The sequence below is a fragment of the Tenrec ecaudatus genome, chromosome 6 (genome assembly GCF_050624435.1).
Source record: "Tenrec ecaudatus isolate mTenEca1 chromosome 6, mTenEca1.hap1, whole genome shotgun sequence".
NCBI lineage: Eukaryota > Metazoa > Chordata > Mammalia > Afrosoricida > Tenrecidae > Tenrec > Tenrec ecaudatus.
The window spans coordinates 135,862,604-135,884,544 of NC_134535.1; the positions used below are offsets into that span (position 1 = coordinate 135,862,604).

General features: G+C 40.4%; 1 protein-coding gene across 1 annotated transcript; it reads right to left on the reverse strand.

The window, feature by feature from the left end:
- Positions 1 to 881: 881 nt before the first annotated feature.
- LOC142451268 (aldo-keto reductase family 1 member C1-like) lies at positions 882 to 20,302 on the reverse strand. The gene is made up of 9 exons (XM_075553163.1): positions 20,110 to 20,302; positions 17,075 to 17,242; positions 15,555 to 15,671; positions 13,896 to 13,973; positions 12,532 to 12,654; positions 10,991 to 11,100; positions 9,576 to 9,741; positions 4,356 to 4,438; positions 882 to 1,127 (listed from the first exon to the last, which is right to left on the reverse strand). The coding sequence occupies exons 1-9, from the start codon at positions 20,191 to 20,193 to the stop codon at positions 1,085 to 1,087; spliced, it is 972 nt and encodes a 323-aa protein (XP_075409278.1). The 5' UTR covers positions 20,194 to 20,302; the 3' UTR covers positions 882 to 1,084.
- Between the last annotated feature and the right edge of the window lie 1,639 nt (positions 20,303 to 21,941).

Genomic DNA, 21,941 nt, shown 5'->3' on the forward strand with positions numbered 1-21,941 from the left:
CTATTTTACATTCACTATTTTCAAGGGATCTTTAAAAACATAAGAGAATTGGATTTACTAAATGTACTAGCTATTTTATTAGTGGCTTAACATGAAATATTTCAGGCTTAGGATCATTTTGTGTTGTGTATTTATAAATCCACCTTGTACTTTATTTCCAACAGGAAGGTTAAATATGTATATAAAATTAAATATTACAACCTAAGATAATTTGAGAAATATGATATTAAATGTCTAGGGAATTGAATTATTCCATTACTTTTTAAAATTTTCTACCCCTGCATAGCCCAGCAAGGTCATCACTGTGACCTGGACACCCATATATAGCTCAAGGCCTGACCCTCAGCTTGGGCTTTTTGTTAAACACTATGAAAACTTTCCTTTTACTTGCAAGTCATAAATATCAAAAGAGCATTTGCTGACATTTCCTAAGCAGAGAATGTGCTCTACTCCCTAAGGCCTGTTACATAACACTTGAGTTCTAACCCCCAAACCGGCTGGTTCCCCTCCACCCTTATGGTCGGTCAGCCATGCCACAGTGATCTCTTGTTCCCCATTTCCTGAAGCTCTATCATCTGTTAAATGAGTGAGAATCTTTGTATGCTTGTCTTCTCTTCAGTGTGTGCCTCATCTTCCCAACTGTGCAATAAGTTTTCCTGAATCTCAAAAGCTAACTAAGGAGTCACTGATGAATAAATACCTGCCAGTTAATACTTTGCTAAAAGCTGAAAATTCCTCTCTCAGTCCCATTCCAGGAATGCCTATAAAGTTGTTTAGAGCTTTCTCCCACTATTTCCAAAATTTGATGCTCAGGTTTTCTGCCTAAATGAAACAAGGAAACAAAATACACAAATAATAGAGACCAGAGTGGATAAGCATAGTTAGGGGGAAAAACTTTATTATCTTTTCCCAAATGACAAGAAATTAGTGCCTTCCCTAGGGGACTGATGGGGTTATGTGTGAGTTGCCAGGCCACGTGGATTAAATCAGAAGTGTTGTCTCTAACCACCAGCATCTGAGATGCTTTCTGCAGTCTATCCACATGCAGGGACTTGTGGAAGAAGTTATCACAAAGGCCTCCTTGTTAATACTCCTCAGAAAATGGATAATACGGGTGGTCCACAGCACTAGAATGAGAAAGTACAATGCATGATGTAGACTCAAAGACTACTAACACAACAGAGGTTTCTGTGAAAGCAGCACTAGGTTGAAAGTCAAATATTTTATTTCCTAGCTGCTTGATACGTCTACCTTTCTCAGTTTAATAAGCATGATTTTATAATAAATATTTTAAGAACATAATAAATAGCTTAGATTATATTTCCATGCCTGGAATTTAACATAGAGAGATGCATAGATCCAGAGGTACAAATATATCTCCCCCCTTTAGTTAAATCTGCCAACAAAGAACTATCCTGTGAATTTTCTTTTGACTTCCCAGTGAAAGGAGAAATTGATTCTATGTTGCTTTAAGCAAGGATAAATCCAACTTCATGATCAACATATAATTAATTAAAATAATAATATTAAGAAGTATTTTAGGGTGATACAGATTGAAATCAATTTTACTCTGCTAATTTATTCATTTACTGGTAACTGCCTACCATATGCTATCTATTGATTTATTCAGTAATTGATATCATGTGCTCACTTCAGCAGCACATATACTAAAATAGAAATTGTTATAATGCATATATGCAACATGATATCATCTCTAAGGAGTCTACAATAAGAGGAGCCCCACTACATAACAGCAATGCAAAGTATAAAGTGATAGAAAATGGTTAATGAGAAATAAAATATTTAATAGAGGAATTAGTGAAAGCACCACACCCTTTCTCTTTGCATGCTTTCTCTATTATTTCCCTCATTTTCTCTATACTAACACAATCATTACCAATGATATTAATACACTTGCCCATTTTTGAATACTAACACAGTATCTGAATCCATTTTCATACATGATCACATTATTTCTATTACGAGTTAAGATCCCCACAGCAGAAGAAATGCACTTTCTAGTGTTCGTTCATTGACAGTGAGTGTCCTCCTTGAGTCCTAGAATCTCATAGTATGAAGCAATACTAAAGACTTTTTTTTATCAGCTACCAATTGTCCCCAACATTGAAGATTTTCCTCCATTCTCTTTCTTTGGTTCATCTTTCTTCCCTTAACTTACTTCATCCTTTGCATCGAGAGCTCAATATTTCAGAAAGTAAAACCATGGATTTTACGCTCACAAAGGCAATTCTTTCAAGGAGTCAAGTTTATTTTCCTGAACAAACATGGAGTGGAAAGGAAGGCGGATTTGAAAACTATCACTCACTGCCACACAGTTGCTTCAGGCACCTACTGACCCTAAACACGGATTTTGAGACCGTGCGTCTTCATGGGAGCACGCAGCCTTATCTTTCTCCCAAAGGCTGGCTGGTGGATTTGAATCTCTGACCTTGCAGTTACAGCACAACACTGTACCCATTAAGACCTAAAGTTTACAAGATGTAGTAAAGATGATGGAAATCTCTGGCTTGGACAAGAAGATCCATGGAAATGCTTCGGATTGAGCAGGTTTGAGGGACTGAGCAGGTTTAGGGGAAGAAAATGACAAAGACATTTGGAAACATTTCATTAAGTGACTGTGATAGTTAAGGTTTTTAGTCAACTTGTCTGGCCAGGATTCTCAGAAGCTACCAGGTAAGATATAGTAATTGGACTTCAGTTGTTGGCAGTGGGTTTAGTTTTGTTTCTTAGTTTAATCTTCCATGAAGAGATTTAATATAATGTACTCACTTCCATGATGAGATCTGCTACAAGGAGTGAGTTCATTGAAAGGAAGATTCCTTGGGGGCGTGGTGTGCTTCCAATATATGTGCACACTGTGGAAAGGCTTGCTTGTTTTTCAGTGGGTTTGGTCCTTCATCTGGCCCATAATCTGACCTCCATTCTTTTATTTCCCCAGAAAAATTTAATAGCTTTATTTATAATTGTTATAAAGTTGAGCTGCTGAAATGGGTTCACTGAAACATTTCGACATAAAACATTAATGCTTTATGTTCCCGCATTATGTTAAAAATTCACACATGCTTGAAAATGGAAAAACTGATTTCAGTCCCTTATTTTCAATTCATAATCAGTGCCTTGTGACACGATGGGAAAAAACCAAACACCTAACATTCAGAACTACCAATAACGGGAAGAAGAGAATCTTAGAATGGCATGTTTCACATCATAGTTGATGCTTAAGCATGTTCTCCACATATGTGACGTGCTTGGTGGATATCTTTTGGCATAATTGTTACACATTTGGCATGAACAACATACAGGTTGGTGTCTTGTAAAACGCCAACCGGTAGGCCTCACTTGCTTCCTGCAAAGCACCAATAAAGGCGCTTTGAGGACCTGAGCAGTTTCTCGCTCCAGACGCTGGAAGGGAAGTTTGCAAATCAGAATTTGGATGGGTTTCTGATAACGTTTAATTTCATGAAGTGCCACAGCGCCAGCTCTGCAATGATGAGATTTATTCACCCCTTAAGGAAAAAGCACACTCTGGCTGCTTCCTGGATACGTTACCGCTCATGGATTTGCAGGCAGGCTGCTTTGTGGAAGCCGTGGCAGCAATGCCTCCTCACACCTCCCTTCTCCTTTAGCTGGAGCTCCGTGAGCTAGCGGCAGCCCTGGCATTACACAGCAATGCTGGCTGAGGCAGCAGCCAACACAATTCTGACCTCCATTCTTTGGACTTGAGACAATGACTTGCCATATTGCCTGCTGATCCTGCGAGTTGTCAGCAGCCTGCCATCTTACCTGCTGACTTCAGATTCATTCCGCTCTGCAGCCAGAAGTCTGTCACCTTCTCTGTGAGTTCATCAGCTCCTGTAGCTACATGAGTTAGGAGAAACCTCCAGCCTGACATCTGACCCACAGACATGGAACTTGCCTGCATCTACAGCTGTGATATAAATCTCTCTGTATATGTACACGTAGCAGCTTCACTGGTTTTGATTATCAAGAGAGCCCAGTCTATGCAACATCTGTAATATTCCAAATACATGCCCACTAGTTTGCTGTAGAGATGAAAGATGCAAATTCACCAATAATATCGGTTTCTTCTAGAGAGTTTATGGAAATGAGAACAGAGTATATTTGAACACCCAGGGTGACCCTTAGTCATCCCTCTCACTCTTTTTCTGATTCAGTAAATAGCTTTGTGGTGAACTTAATTGAGAGTTTTGGGTAAGCGCCTATCTCATTACTTCCTAAAATTGGATACTGTCTTCCTGATATTGAGGTAACAACTCTCCTACTTTCTTATCTGAAAATGAATTGAAGCAAATATCTTTACCAAAGATACTTACAACAAAATGTCAAGATAGCGAAAATTCTTGTTAAGGCCATCTACCACTTTCATGTCCTCTGAAGTCAACTGGAATTCAAACACCTAGGAAGAGAGAGAAAAATCATTGAAGATTATTTTTAGGTTATATAATTTCCAATCTTGGAAAATCCAAACAGAATAATTAGTACAAACAAAACATGTCTGGGTACAAAAATCAATGAAGAGCAACAACAAAAATCAAGATTTATGTTCACACAAACAAACACCAGTTTGAAACTAAGAAAGAAGGAAATACTCCATTTGTACTAGCAACAATTAGATATATTGCCTTGGAGTAAAATTAACAGCAAAATATTGATATTTCTGAAGAAGGTTCTAAAAGACTTATATAAAAAGAATTCAACAGATTGAGTAAATATCTTGTTCTTATAGAAAAAGAAATGACTCGGTATTATAATAATGTCATTTATTAAAAATTAATCATTACTTTATCACGATTCAAAAAATTGTGATCTTTTTTGAGACTGAAGAGAGAGCTCTAAACTAGATAAAGCGTTGATAGTCCTGGGACAGGAGTACACTGGAACACTGCCAGGTAAATCGAGACCTATGGCTCATCTACTCTTGAACATTTGTAACATTCTTGGATTAGGCTTCATTGTTTTTATTTTGTTTGATCAGATGGATGGTAATGTTCAAAGAATAAGAGACAAAGGCTAGAGTGTTCTCAAAGTGGGAAATGCAATCAGATTGAAATAAGTGAATCACAAAAGGACAAATATTGTAGGCTTACACCCTACGTTTGCACTCTGAAACAAACATTTTACCTTTAAGCATGAGCTGCACCAATGGACTGTGAAGCAGTTTTAGTGTTTCAAATATTCACCTTCAGATGAGATAAGATGAAAATCACTGCTGAGATTTGAGTTTACAAGTGTGCTCTAAATGGGATCTGAACAAGCCAAGATTCTTAAGCATTGAAACTCATCTAGCATGAACCTGGACTGGTAGTGTGATGGTTAAGGTGGTTATGTGTCACATTGGCTAAGACACAATTTTCATTGGATTACAGATAGTATGTGATCACACTCCATTTTGTGATCTGATATGAGCAGCCAATCATTTGAAAAGGTACCTTTCTTGGGAGTGTGGGCTAGATTCAATATACACCCTCTCCTCACTTATTTACCTAGTTAGGTTCCCAAGACAAGGTTATTATACAAAATTATTATTATGCAAAGATGGAGGACCGCCTGTCAGATGACAAATGGATCATTACATAGCAGCCAAAGCACTGAGATTACTGGCTGCACAACGTCAATACACATAACCTTAACCATCACAGCCAATGTTACTCCCCTTTCACATTTTAGTATTTGTTGCTGCCAGACACATGTTGCTAATGCATAAACTAGTCAGCTGATTTTTTTACTGTTGTTATAAATGCAAAATATCAGATAATAATGCAGTTGATAAGTGGGGATCAGGTGTATATAGACGTGCTGGCAAAGATCACTTTCTCTCACTTCTGCATTTGCTCCCACATTCATGTTGTCCTCCTCTGACCTCTGGTTCTTGGGGTGTATTCCAGAGCCTGCTGACTGATTTCTAGATTTTAGGTTAGCCAACCCCTGCTACCATGTGAGTCAGGAGAAGCTTAAAGCCTTCCACTGACACACAGATTAGGAATTTGTCTGCCTCTGCACAAGTGTATGTATGTGTATATGTACATTTCACTGGTTGTAAAGGAGCTTTGGTATCACAGTGTTGAAAGTATTCAAATGCTAAATGAAAGGATGGTTGCTCGAACCCATCAGCTACTCAACAGGAGAAAGATGGGTAGTCTGTTCTATAGGTTGAGCTGTTGCTTCCCTATGGATTTACAAAGTCTCAGAAACCCAATATAGGGCCACTATGAGTTGGAATTGACTCCATGTTAGTGGGTTATAGGGTCACAATGTTTTAGAATCGACTCCATGGGGCAATGGGTTTCCACTGATTTTGCTCCTGTAGAGAAGACAGCCTAAGATATTTGGTACTGAGATTGGTTATAGAGGAACCAAATTGTAATGATGAGTTTTCTGAATTAGTCCTCAAGTCTGACTAATCTTAGTGTCACAGTCTATCTCTGGTAGTAAAGAGGACACTACTGATCTATGGAATGCAGTGACCAAAAAATATGCTATTATGATAGGAAAAGCCAATTGGAAACAATTATGACTTTCCCTACCTTGGAAAATAGTAACCCCAAATAATACTGAATTTCTGGAAGGATTGTAAAGATTAGTCCCACCATTAAGGACTAGAATGATGCAGGGGTGATGATTCTCACCACATTCCCACTTAATTTGTCTAATGAAGTGCTGGTGGTGTAGTAGTGAGGTTTGGGGCTGTGATCCATATGATCGGCAGTTCAAAACCACCAGCAGCTTCGAGGGAGAAAGACTGGGCTTTCTATTTCTGTAAACAGTTGCAGTCTCAGAAACCCACAGGGGCAACCATGAGTCAGCAGTGACTCCATGGCAGTGAGTTGTGACTTGGTCAAAATGCAGAAAATGTGGGTCTTGGAGAACGACAGTGGTTTATCATAATTTTAAGCAAGTGGTGACTCCAATTGCAGCTGCTGTTCTAGATGTGGGTTTATTGCTTAGGCAAATTAATATATCTCCTGGCACCTGGTATGCAGCTATTGATCTGGCCAAGGCCTTCTTCTCAATTCTGATTTCTAGGGATCAGTAGCATTTTGTCTTCAGTTGACCATGTCAGGAACACACCATGGGCCACCAAATCATCAAGTGGTCTGAGATGTCCATTATAAACTGGGTACTGTCTGAGTCACCAAACTTAGCTCATAGCCACTGAATAGATGCTGACCCAAAGTGGCCTGTCGGGCAGAGTAGAACTGCCTTTTGATGTTTCTGAGACTGGAATTCTTTATGGGAGTAGAAGCTCTGTCTTTTTCCTAGGGAGCAGCTGATGGTTTCAAACTGGTGACCTTTCAGTTAGCAGCCCAATATATAACCACTACACCACCAGGGCTCCAATGTAGCACTCCATCATTGAGTGGAAGTTGTCTATCTGAGGTTGGGCTTGAGCTACACCTGAAGACACAGGTAAGGTCCTTGCGGAAGTGACTCAAACGCGCATGGATCCTAGTCCTGCAACATTGCCTTCCTTCTCTCAGTCTGCAACTATGATCTCGTGTAGAGTTCCTTATGAGCTCTTGATCTGTGTTGAGGAAGAGACAGCCTAAGCCTGACTTATAGATGGCTCTGTGTGATATGCAGACACTACTCAAAAGTGTACAATGGAAGCACTGCCATCCTTTAATGAGATCTCTTGGAGTGACAGTGATGAAGGGAAATCTGTCCATCTCTTAGTGGACAGAACTTTGGCATTGCTTCTTGTTGTTCATTTTGCATGGAGAGATGACCAGGTATGAGACTGTATGTAGATTCATGGACTGTGGCTAGTGGTTTGGTTAGATATTCAGGGACTGTGGAAGGTACAGGATTAGAAAATTGGTGACAAGGAGGCATGGGGAAGAAGCATGCTGATGGAGCTCTTTGAACAGGCCAGGTGTGAATTCCCACCAGAAGAAAACCTCACAGAGGAGATTTTAATGATGAAGCGGGTAGGGTGATTCCTTGTGTGGATAATGGTCAGACTCTTCCCTAGCCATTTCCATCATTGAACAAAGTGGCTAGGATGACAGGCATGGACATATGCACGGGCTCCTTAACACAGACTTCTGCTCCAAGGCAGACTTGGCCACCGTTACTGCTGAGTGTCTAATCTCCCAGATACCACCACAGAGAGCCGGAAATAGCAGCACCATTCCTTGGATTGATCAGGCAGCAATCTGGTAGTAGGTAGGTCGATTACATTGGACTCTTTCCATCAGGGAAAGGGTATTATTTTGTTATTACTGGTATAGACACTTGGGGTAAGATTTTCCTTCCCGGATGCAAAGTTTTGCGAACACTACTATCTGCGAAGTTACAAAATGCCGTATCCACTGGCATGGTATTCCGCATCTCGCCTTGGATCATTGCTGCATTTGATGTGCAGCAATGGACTCATACTCATGGAACCCACTGTCCTTTTCACATCACCATCACCCTGAAACAGCTGGCTTGATACAATGATGGACTAGCTTTCTAAAGGAACACTTATGGGCGCATCTAAGTGACACTACCTTCCAGAGTTGCTTCAAGGTTCTCCCGAGTCTAATATACGGTGCTACTATGGTCAAAGCCAAGATTTATGATTCTGTGAATCAAGGGGCTAAAATGGGAGTGGTCCCACTCAATATTATCTGGAGTGTCCCATTCAAACATTTTTTTGTTTCCTATCCTTGTGACCGTATGCCCTGTATGACTAGAAATCTCAGTTCCAAATGGAGGGATTGTCTTGCCAGGAGACACAACACCGATTCTATTGAACCGGAAAGTAAGGGTGCTACCTGGCAATGTTGGGCACTTGATGCCTCTGGAACAAGAGGCCCAAAAGGATTTGACTGTATTGACTAGTATGCTTGATCCTGATTTCCAGAGGGAAATTAGAGTGACAAGACATAATGGAGATGAAGAAATGTCTGTCTTGAATACAGGACTTCCCCTAGGACATTTCTTAGTACTACCATGCCCCGTGAGGAGCACTGGAGGCAGTGGTTCTGATGAGGATCGGCATATTTGGCGTCTGGCTAGGTAGATACAGATGGAGACACTGCCATTCACAACCCTCAACTAATTTATGGCAAAAGAATCTTAACGTTTTGGAGACTGAAAGCATGTCAAAATTATCAATTACTTCTAAGGGCTGGGATACTGATTATTTCAAACAATGACATATGAGACCTTCCAGTTGGTAGCCCAGGGTGCTTTAACCACTGTACCACCAGGGCTCCTAATTTCAAATGAGGAGAGCATCAGAATGACCTGGATAGCTTTCATGAATTATCTCTTCTATGAAGTGATGTGCTTTTTACACAACATCATAGAGTACATTGCAGTGAAATGTAGCATCTAAGTCTCAGATTTATGCACAGTCTTTCCATGCAGCCAAATTACCTTCTTGTTGAGCAAGAATGAGACAACCCTCGTGAGCATGTGCACACGCACACACACTCTCTCACACACACAGCATCAGGGAAATCCATATGGACCTCAGATACCCTGGACCTTTCACAGCAAGGTAATAACTTAGCCCCACTTATGACCACAGCCCTGCTCCTCACCTGCATGTTCTCCTTGATCCTCCTCTCATTGAAACTCTTGGCCAGAACCACAACTCCACGCTGGATCTGGTATCGAATGGCAATCAGGGCCGGGCTTCGCTTGTATTTTTTTGCTAGAGCACCAAGAACCGGATCATCCAAAAGAACAGGGCTGTTCTGGTCCACCCTAGAAGGAAACGCAAAAATGTTGAACACCTGAGGCCGAGTTGTCAATTTGTCAAGAAGCATCTGCAACAGAGTAAGGTAGTTTCCTCTAGACCAGTTGTTTTCCAATTGTGTCCCTGGACCAGTTTCATCTGAATCACCTGGGAATTTTGTTAGAAATGCCAATTTTTGGTTTCATCCAGCTTTACTGACATTGACTCAGAGCTGATGGGAATCCAGCATTCTATGTTTAAAAAAATCCTTGTAGGCATTTTGATGTTCTCTTGAGTCCAATAGAAGGAGGTCTGGTGGTGCAGTCGTTAAAGTGCTGGCCTCCTAACCAGAATGTCTCACATGATATAATTTAAGATAATCCACATCCTAGCCTTAAAAGTAAGTAACTGCTTTGCTTCTTTAGACTTAAGTGTAGGCAATCCTCCTGAATCCCTACGGCACTTTTCAGACACCTGTGTGCCCAGGCCAACTATTTATATTGTTCAGCCGCAGAAACCCTGCTTCCCTCTGGAAAAAACAAACAAGTAAACAAACTAACAGCAAAAGGTGTCTTCTTAAGTAAACTGCCTTTTCAGAGAAGAATGGGTTCCAAGTGACATTTTAATGAACCTTTGAGAAACAGGCTGAAACTGCCCAGACTTCTGGGTCTCTCTTTGGTCCTCCTGGGATATATGAGTTGGTGCTGCCACATTTCTTTGGACTATACCTTTACCCACTGTGTTCCCCTGCCTTAGAGTTGTTGACAGAATCACAAATCTCTAATATTGTTTTTAACTTTGTTTCTGTTCTCAGAAATGGTATTTTTTTACATTGACTATCCATAACCTGATCCATAACGTGAAAACATTGACTAGGTAATGGGATTATAAAGAAGTCATCCTGCAGTTTTGCATCTCCATTTTATCCAAGTTGCTGAACGTTAACACCAGGGAATAGCGCATACTCACTGCCATGGAGTCAATTCTGACTCATGGCGACCCTGTAGGACACAACAGAACTGCCTATGTAGGTTTCCGTGGCTGTAACTCTGTGGGAATAGAAAGCTCTTCTTTCTCCCTTGGAGCCGGCTGGTGGTTTCAAACTGCTAACCTTGAGGTTAACAGCCCAACATGTAACCACTACGCCACCAGGGATTCTAGGGAATGCGGTATGGTATACCTAATTAAAAATGTTTCTTCAATAATGGTATTTTAGATGCCCATCTGCCCATTACTCCCCCATTGCCTCCCGCCAGCCCCCTCCCTTGTGTTAATCACCAGTTTTTGTCTCGGTGAGATCCTAGAGCACTGTAGGCAGCCAGGACAATATCCTTAGACTTGCAGAAATCCAGCAGTTTGCTTTGATTCAGATAAGGGTGGCATTCCACCTGCAGAATGACAAGGCAGCACAAATGCATTGGATTACTTAAACACGTGGTAGTAAAATGTAAGGGAAAATAAAAGAGTTAAAGAAATCGAATAAAAGGTCTGTAAAGTTGAATTTGAACTAGAAACACTAACATGAACTAATGATTTAAAAACATAATTTTTCTTTCTCCACAGAGAGAATCAAAAGCAACCGTGTTTTAGAGAAGAAATACCTCTATTGACCAGTTCTTGACTACTAAGTACCAAATACTATCACCTACCCTCAGGAGAGAAGAGAGGATTTCTTAGCTTTGGATGTCAAGTGGTGCCAGAAACCACAAAAGTACTCAAAAAGGATAAAGGAAAGAGTTTGGTGGGTAAAATTTAGCATCAAAATGAATAACCATAACCTATTGCTATTGAGTTGATTCCAGCTCCTCGTTGCCCTGCAGGACAGAGTAGAACTGCCCCATCGGGTGGGTTTCGAAGGCTGTAAATACCAAGGAAGCCAGGTGCCACCTGTTTCTCCTTCTGAGTGACTGGTTTGCGCTGCTAATCTTTAGGTGAACAGTTGAAAACTTTAACCACTGTGCCGCCAGGGCTCATTCCAAAGGAGCGATGACTAAGGTAATTTCTAAGACATTTAATAAATAAAAATCTCTAAGTCCACATGGATGAGGGGCAGACAGAGAGAGAGAGAGAGAGAGAGAGAGAGAGAGAGAGAGAGAGAGAGAGAATAAAAAAGTTGTGCTCATTTATAGTGGTTATTACAGAAATTGTTTTCTTTGAATATCCATAATTAAATGATAAGAATTAATTACATAATTAAAGGATACTAATTATATAATTAAAGGATAAGAAATACTTTTGTCCTGAGTTAAGAGGGAATATTATTGCTTTACAGAAAAATGACAGGTAAAAGTAGTCTAAAGAGTAGGAAAAATCTCTATTTACAAACATTATAAAATAAATGATTGAAGTAAACGTCATCAATGGATAATGTTTATCCATGTTAAGTATACATTTATCCATAAATTTATGAAACTCTTTCGTGTCAAATGATCAGTTATTCTGGTACTAGCTAATTGTAAAAAGGGAAAACATGATTACAAAGAAGAAATCAATCTAGCATTGACTTAACCAAATGCTGAAATTTTACATTGCTAGTAGTGGGACAAACTGTCAATATGTGCCTCTTGGTGAAATGTAATTTGAAAGACACACCAATTTCGGGACCATGTAACAAAAAAAGTGAACCCTAGTATAGACTACAGGTTTTAATTAATAACAGTGTATTGATATAGGTGTATCAGTTTCAGCAAATAAATATCCCAGGAATGCAAAATGTTAATAATAGGAGAAACAATGTGAGGGAGAAGAGGGAGCATATGGAAACTGTTTTTACTTTCTGTTCAGTTCTGCTGTAAACCTGATGGGTGGGGGAAGCTCACCTGGTTGCAGACAGGCTTGTATTTGAGCCCCGGCTTGTTCAGAAGCATCTCTAACTGCTTGTGGTTAAAGTTGGACACTCCAATGGACTTGGTCAATCCTGCATCCTTACACTTCTCCAGGGCCTGGGGGAGAAGGAGTCATGTGGAATCATTTGTGGGATTTGGCCATAAAACAAAGGAGAGTTAACAACAACAAAAGGCAAACGCACTGCCGTTGAGTTCTTTCCCACTCACAGTGGGTTATGCATTGGTCTGCTCCCCACCAGGCCAGCTGTTTGAAACCACCAGCTGCTCTGAGAGAAAGGTGAGGCCTTCTACTTCTATAGAGATTCACAGTCTCAGAAACGCACAGGGGCAGTTGGACAGGGTCACTATGGGAAACGAGAGCTAGAGCCTGTAAAATGAACAGGTGTCACGGGAAGACCATGAAACTGAATGGCATTGTCATGAAGAACAAAAGTAATATACAAAAACTGTGTAATAAGATGTTGGCAATTGAATGATTAAAATATATATATATATACTTAGGAAATAGGAGACTGCCTGAACTTTCTCTATCTCACATTCCAATAAGGCTCACTTACACACGTGTCTATTGAAACATTCCATGTGTGGGTAATGAATTGCTAAAGCCAATGAAGCATATTCTTTTTATCCCAGGAGCAGCCTTGGAAATATTTGATTTTCCCTTGAGCTGTCTATCCCTGGTGGCATAGCGGTTATGCATTGAGCTTCCAACCACAAGGTCATCAGTTTGAACCCTTGAAGTCAGCTCTGCAGGAGAAAAAGGAGGCTCATCACTCCCCTAGGGAGTTACTGTCTAGGAAACTCACTAGGGTAGTTATACCCTGTCCTACAACGTCTCTATGAGTCAGAATTGACTGGAAGACAGTGGGTTTGGTTTTTGGTTTATTAAGCACTGATCTCCCTTACTTTTCCTTTATGTCACAGGCTACTTCCCTGCCTAGAGTCTTATGATCTCCCTGACCTGAAACATCAAAGGGTTCCACCGCTTAGTCCTATGATCTCAAGTGACCTACTCCTTTCCATGATTTAAAATTTTATCTCTATGATAAAGTATCATAAATTAATCTCTCCGTCCTAGACAAATCCCACAAACCTACATAGTCATAGGTTTATGAACATGTTGCTGTTACTTTTTCAGGCACTAGCTCTAAGCAGATTTGACTGCTTAGTTATCGTCTCTATAGGTAGGTCACTTTTCCAAATCCTGATTGTAAAGATGAGAAAAGTGAGGTTTAGGTCCATGGATTGACTTTCTCAAGGTCATACAGGTACAAGATGTGAATCAGGTCCCTCCTCTCCCATCTTCCTTATCTTTGCTGTCTCCTCCAAGCACTCACCTCCCACGTGACACAGATATCCACTGTGTCAAATAGTGCTTTTCCATTTTCATCTTGTGGTATAATTTCATCCCCAGGCTGGAATGCAAACAGACGTTATTATTATATCACAAACACTCCCTCTATCTTTAGCTATGTTGTGCGCTATTTCTAGGGCTGGGACACTAAATCTTCATGAGGTAGATAGAGCGAATCTCCAGATGTTAATATCTCCAGATGTTAATATTTTCAAAATAGTTTGTGTACAGGGTTCTAAGAGATGTCTTTTTTAAATACAGGCTTTTTATAATCCCTTTCATCTAGTGTTCTTTTGAATAAATGTCATATCACTCAGCATTAAATGGGACTCATTTGACTGATGTTATCTTTCTCTGTTGGGGCTACCCAAAAAACATGGAATTTTTTTTCAAAGTTATGTATTTCTTTCTTTTTTTTTTTTTTTTAACAAAACAACCTTACAACCCTCAAAGTACTCTCTATTACACTTAATACATTTTTCAAATCTGTGATTCCATTCTTGGAAACATTTTTCAAACTCATCTGTTTGGACGGCTGAAGCACCTCCCTCATATTTTCTTCACCTTTACCAAGTTGTCAAATCGCTGTCCTTTCATGTCCCTCTTAATTCAGGAAACTAAAAGAAGTTGCACTGAGCGATGTCAGGTGCGTCAGGGGCATGGAGAAAGAGAGGCACACTTTTTTTTTTCGCCTAAAAACTGGCACACTGAGATGGCTGCATGAGCAGCTACACTGTCATGGTGGCAAAACTAGACTCCATCTGACACAAATCAGGCCTTTTTGTTGTTGTTGCTGCACACTGTTACACAATCTTTTCAGAACCTCTAACTAGAAAGCTTGATTAACAGTCTGACCTGGTGGACCAAACTCCAAATGCACTATGAGTTGACATTTTTGTCAGTTCAGGAAGTTGATGGATGTCAGAACAAGTTTTGTCATCAATCTACATTTCACCTGTTTTTGAAATGTGAAAGCCATTCATACACTTGAGTTTTTTTTTTCCCAGAGTGCTATCCTTGTAAGCTGTATTCAACATCACAGCAGTTTCTGTGGCAGTTTTCTCGAGCAGGAAACAAAATTTCACAGTCACACATGTTCTCTTAAACTGGCCATCACAAAAAACGAGGTTTGAGTGAAACTGCTGTTATGAAAAAATTCACTGTGACCAGAGAGAACCTTGCCAGGTGACACCACTGGGTGCACTAGCTCAGAGAGAGTTGCCGGATGCTTGCCTAGTGGGAAAAATGCATACTACAAAAGCTCCACCCTGCCCAGAACAATTACAGGTATTTTTTGGTATCCTGTATATATAATATATTATAATATATATTGCATAATATATATCATGAATGTTTCTCTTCTGCTTGGAAAGGCAATAAATAAGTCACGTGTCCTTAATTTTCAGCAATAATAGGTTGCAATATAAATGCAGATGGAGATCCCTGTAACCACATGATGGCACAAGGGTAGGAACATGTACCAAACATAGTCAATCTAGAATCATTAATAATTATTTAGGATACTTCCCCAGTATAATAGGCCATACCCTCTTCTATGAAAATCTTAATCCAACCATCCATGCAAGATAATGTTTATACTGACACTGGAAGTGAATTAGGTTTAATGGTGAAAACTGCTGACCTTCAGAGGCAATGGGAAATGAATAAGGTAGAGATCGACATAGTCTAGCTGGAGTTTTTTCAGGGAGTTTTCCAAGGCTGGCCGAACCAACTCAGGTCTATGGAAAGTAATCCAGAGCTGCAAAGATTAAAAATGGAAGTTGTGTTTAATGAAATTTTAATTTAATGAGGAAATATAGAAACAGAAGGCATAGGAATTGTGACAGTTTTCCTGGTTTTTTCCTTACCAATGCAGTTCCAAGTTTCTGTAAAAATCTCTCCTAATTAACCCCCATGAAGGTCCTGTATCTTTAAAAGAATTTCTACCAATAATAACCACTTTAGAATCCCCTCAAATAGTCTCCATAACCTTCTGAGTTGATCTCTTTGCCTTGAATTTAACTGGCTCAGCAGATCTCTATAGAAACGTACAGACCTGATTTTTGAGGGTACTCTAAGGACATGAAGACAAGTGTATCATTGAGACCTTGCTTCCAGTCATTCAATGATTACAGAAATGTATGTAAACACATTTGTTTGGTATAAGCTCATGCTTGTATGAACCAGAATCATAGTAACAATATTTTATGGCAGTGGTTCTCAACCTTCCTAATGCCTTGACCCTTTAATACTGCTTCTCATATTGTGGTGACCCCGCCCCCCCAACCATCAGATTATTTTCATCGCTACTTCATAACTGTAATTTTGCTATTGTTATCAATCAGGTGGCCCCTGTGAAAGGATCATTCAATCCCCAAAGGGGTCATAACCCATAGGTTGAGACCTGCTGCTTTATGGTTTATCCACATATCTCTAAAGGACATAGAAACTGTGCCTTCTAGTCATTGAAAATTAGACAAAACTCCAATTCTTCTGTGTTTTTCTTCTACCCAACAATCTTATATAAATAGTATAATTATTTTGAATATATTTTTAGTACATATACTGAATAATAGGAGGAAATGGCTTAAGATAAAATTTTTTTTATCAAGCCACAATTCTGCCTATCATTGTAATTATTTTAAATAAAATACCCAAAGCAATTTCACAAACGGTGTCAAAGTCTAACCTCAATTAGTCCTATGAGGGAAGAGTTAGTATCCATTTAAAATCCATAACTGCAAGAAAAAATGTTTTAAACGTGTCAATATGTTATCAGCACAATTCAAGAAACATTAGCTGTTTCTTGTTTGATACTCAAATAGCACTAGTGTATTGTTTGCTGTATTAACAGATGTCAAACCTGAGTTTCAGAATGTTAATAAATTTTACCATGTCACGCTGATAATAAAAAAATTAAGTGGGCCCTAGATTCTATCATCCCTGTCAAGTGACAGCCTCAGAACATACAGTATTTTAAAGTCACAGAATTTGAGCCGAATAATTGAGAAGCCATCACCCATTTCCCTACTGTTATTAGTTCTGTACATGTGCATGTATGAATGAAAGTTAAGCAAATAAGCATAGTTCACCAAACCACTCAAACTTTAGTCAATTTCCATACGCAGTCTTTTCTTAACACATTAACTACACACACAGAACCTTGGATGTGTAGAATATGTCTTCTCTCTTCACAGTGCCATCAGCAATCTTGCTTCGGATGGCTCGTCCAACTTCCTCTTCATTTTTGTACAGATGAGCGGAATCAATATGACGAAACCCGGCATCAATAGCCAGCTTGGTTGCCTTCTCAGCCTCACTCTTGGGCACCTTAGGAGTAAAGACATTGGCACGAGTTTACTGGATGAGCGGTAGCTGGTGCCATAAGGACTGAGCGTCACCACAATGAACCATATCCTCATGTCTTGGGTTAGTTCTGCATGTAAGTTACCCAATGGTTTGCTTGGAATTAATTGCTTCATTTCTAGTTCAGAATTCCCTTCAGTTTCAGGAAAGTTGGGTAGTTTTCCACTGGCTTCGGAGTCACTTCTTGGCTAAATAATTTACAGCACATGGTTGTTTTCATGAATGTGATTTATTAGAGTGAAATGACAAAAATAAGAGGTATAAAATATATAATATAGATTCATGCCTCAGACACATAAACTAATCTTAAACTTCCAAGCTAAAAGGATTAGTAAAGTAGGTGTCTGCCCTGAAAATTAAGGCTAATTCAATTAGGGAAGATATAACTATAGTGAAATTCAAATGAGTGGCTTTTCTACTAAAAGTTGGACACGTGGTTTAGAGAATGTTGAATAAAAGGCAAAAAAAGAGGAAATAAAGGGGAGGAGACCAGCCAGTCAGGGTGCAGTGTAGCGACAATGAAACATACAACTTTCCTCTAGTTCCTAAATGCTTCCTCCCCTCCCCAGGCCCTATATCATGATCCCAATTCTACTTTACAAATCTGACTAGACCAGAGGATGTACACTGGCACAGATAGGAACTGGAAACACAGGGACTCGGATGATCCCTTCAGGACCAGTGGTGAGAGTGACGACACCGAGTGGGTGGGATAGAGGGGGAACCGATTCAAAGGATCTACATATAACCACCTCCCTGGAGGACGGACAACAGAAAGTGGGTGAAGGGAGACATCGGACAGTGTAAGATATGATATAATAATAATTTATAAATTATCAAGGGTTCATGAGGGAGGGGGGAGCCGGGAGGGAGGGGGAAAATGAGGAGCTGATGCCAGGGGCTTAAGTGGAGAGCAAATGTTTTGAGAATGTTGAGGGCAACGAATGTACAAATGTGCTGTCCACAATTGATGTATGCATGGATTGTGATAAGAGTTGTATGAGCCCCTAATAAAATGATTAAAAAAAAGAGGAAATAAAATGTTTGTCATGCTTTTTAAGGTGTCTTAGAGAACTTGTTTTTCAACATAACCATCAGGAACTAGACACTCAGTTACTCAGGGCTTACTGCCCTCTGCTGGCCCCACCCATGCTCCCTTTGGAGATGCATGAGCTTGAGGGTGCTACCATGTGCGAGCTTCAGGGCTATGGGTGAGTTTTCTCTCTCCCTCATTCTCCTTTGCACTCCTAAGTAGAAAAGTCCTGTCTTCGTTCTCCACCGTATCTCTGGAATATTTCCTTTCATGTTGCATTGCAGATAGGAAAAGTGAGACCTAAAAGTTCAGCCACTAGACCCTTGGCACACAGCTAAGTAGTCTGAAAGATAAATTTGTAATGCAGACGATCTGACTTGTAATCTACTCAGCCGTCCCTTTTGTTCCGTCTTCTGTGAAGGGACCAACTCTACCTATTTGCCTCAGATATAAGGTACATTAATAAGAAGACTTGGTATATATAAGTCTGTGTGTTAGTCTGCGTACTTTAGAGAAACAAATCCACAGAAACTCATGTATAAGAGAGAATTTTATATAAAGGTTAAATGTGCATCAAGAAAAACATCCCAACCCAGTGCTGCCCAAGCCCACAAGTCCAGCATTAACCCATATGTCCGGAACCACACCACAAAGTCCTTCTCCATCTCACAAAACACACACTATTATGCTGACTGCAGGAGGAAAGCTGAATCAGTGAATGTGTAAGCATCTCAGTGCTGGCAGGGGTCTCCACATGGCTGCTCCAGCACCCAGGGCTGCATCGCAGTAGGTCCATGTGGCTTCTCCTCGGGGATGTCTTGCAAGAAATCAGCCTTGCAAGATGAAGCAGGGAACTGCTACAGCAGCTGCACCCTGGGGCGACCATCACAAAGCAGGAGACCTGGAGAACTAGAAAGGCGAGGCTCACAGCCATTTATCCCTCCGCTCTTTAATTAACCCCACATGTGTTTATTGGCCAGGTTGGCACAATAAACTAACAAGCTCAGTCTGTATGTAGCTTTTCCGTTAAAGAGATTTTCTTTCATATTTCCTTTCAGAATGAGACTCATAGTGAGGGACACTTGACTCTGTCCAGGTGTCTGATGCTCAGCACCCAAACCGTAAGTCTCTTCCACTGTTCTTCAGGCACCTTCATTTCTACAGCCCTTTACCCCGAAGACTGCTCTGCATCATGTGTCATTGGCGAGCTCACTGCCGCTGAGTTGACTCTGACTGTGAGAGCCGTGGTGACACGGGGGGTTGTAAGTGGGGCTGATAACTACAAGGTCAGTAGTTTGAAACCGCCAGCCACTCTGTGGGATCAAGATGATGTTTTTCTATCCTGGTACAGAGTTACTTCAGAAACTCACAAGGGCAGTTTGGCTCTGTCCTATAAGGTGGCTATGCGTATGGTATCTCATTGGCCGGAAGAACTATTTGTTGAGTCATAGAAATGTACAGAGAACGCCTTCCCATTGTAGTCAGTCTCATGGCAAGGCAGCTGACAGTTTTTGACGGGCGAGGTTAATCTTCCCTGACAAATTGGAACACTGATGAAAACAGAAGGGAAAACTAAGGCTCACAATATTCTGCTGGTGACCCTGCGTGAGACCCAGAAACACTGAGTAGGCAGTTAACTTTCCCATTATGTCCATGGAATAGCAGGAGCCCGATGGAACTGAGGCCCCCACCCCCCAAGTCACACAGCAACTGGCGCTGTGACTCCAACCCAGTCTGCTGCTACACATCCTGGCGCTGTTTCCATTTGAGTCTTCAACCAAAAGACGTCTGCGCTTACCTCAGCTGGGGCATATGTACCAAAGCCCAGGATAGGAATGTGGTGGCCATCGTTTAGTTTCATGCACCGAGGTTCGAGGTCCATCTTCTGTGCTGTTCTAGCTAGCCACAGCCTGTGTTCTTTCCTCTGCGCTCCCCAGAAATAAGGACAACAGAAAGGATAATCACTCGGTGCCGGCAACGCACTCAGTGCCAGTGTCAACGCCTTTCAAAAGGAATGTAAGGAGGGGCCAAGCTTAAAGCAATATTACACGAGTGAAACTGTCCCAATGTGACCAATTTTTTTTTCATGGAAGCGAGTTCCTGATTAGTCTTTAATGACAAAAGAAAAAGAAGTATTGGTGAATTTTCTCTTCGGAATCTACAGCATGTTATGGAAAGCTATAAGTAGATATTCACTGAGTAAGCTTTGTCCTTTTGTTAGACTAGGGACCCTAGTGACATAGTGGCTACGTGTAAGACTGTGATCCACATGGTTGGCAGTTCAAAACCATCAGTAGCCCCGTGGGTTGGGTTTTCTCCTCCTGTAAACAGTTACAGTCTCAGAAACCCATCGGCATTGATTATCACAGTGAGTATGGTTAGACTAGAAGTCTCCACATACTAGTCTCTTCGTCGTGTTACTCATGATGATGCCAACATTTCAGTATCTTTTATCACACATGTGCACTCACACCCACACATAGACATGCATACAAACTGTTTAAATAAATGCTTCATGAGCTATTTTGAGAAGTCAGTCCTCTATAGAGACTCAAAATCAGAAATGAAAAGAAAAGCATCATTTTCCCCATTCTAAATGTTATTTTTCCAACTGTTTTCTTTATTTTGCAATAAAAACATCAGGTACTGGCAAGGCTTCAACAGAACAAAGGAGAAATCCGGTATCGTCTTTTCTGAAGTTTAACTGATTAACAGTCTTGCAACATCATTTTGCAATATCCAAAAAGAGCCTTGCAGTTATTCTCTTTCACCCTGTTACGTAACTTTTAGAAAAGGACTCTAAGTAACTAACCAAGAGTGAAGGCAAATTGTGCATATAATCTACAATCTTGCTTTGCAATGTCCACCACAAAAGGAAAACTTTGAATCAGCTGAGTTTACTATGAATTTGGGAAATGTGATATGCATTCATCGATACAATAGAATATAATGAAGTCATTGAATTCTATTTAGGTAGCATTTAAATGTAGAACAAAAGAATATTCATATGATCATTACACAATCAGAGTGAGCATGAGGCCTTCATAGTAATAGCACAGGGCTATGTAGTATGCATGAATAGAAGGGCCAGGCCCCAACTGTAAGCTGTAGTCATGTGTGAACAGCAGGACTGTGGGTGACCCCTCATTCCTCGATGGATACTTCTAGAATTATTATGTTTCACATTTTTAGTTACAAAGGGTCCTGCCTCACAACAACTGAATACAAGAGAGTTTCTTGGCAGATGCTGAACTCTCGATGTTGATCTCAAACTGCCTTTGTTGCCCTGGCATAGACCTCAGGTGCTGTTCTCTCATCTTCTTTGTTACTTTCCCATCCAGAAAGAAATGCCTCCAGAAAGCGATGTCTCTTCTAATGTAACACAAAGCTGGAATCTCAGAAGTCTCCTGGCATTGATCTGGGCTGGATTTCCTGGACACTGCTACTATTCATCCTCTCTCTTGAGTTTAATTTTTGGGACAACATTTGCATTTAAGATGGTAGCAAATCCAGAACCAGGAACATCTCAAATGGCCTAATTGCATATGCCATAGCTCATTAAAATATCTATTGGAATGACCTGGCCTTCGGACCATAATTATCTGCTTCCCACCTTACACCTAGCTATTC

Coding starts and splice junctions, on each gene's coding strand:
- LOC142451268 (XM_075553163.1), bottom strand. CDS start 20,193: ATGGACCTCGAACCTCGGTGCATGAAACTAAACGATGGCCACCACATT. Junction 17,243..20,109: donor GTACATATGCCCCAGCTGAG/GTAAGCGCAGAC, acceptor TTTACTCCTAAG/GTGCCCAAGAGTGAGGCTGA. Junction 13,974..15,554: donor ATTTCCCATTGCCTCTGAAG/GTCAGCAGTTTT, acceptor TTTGCATTCCAG/CCTGGGGATGAAATTATACC.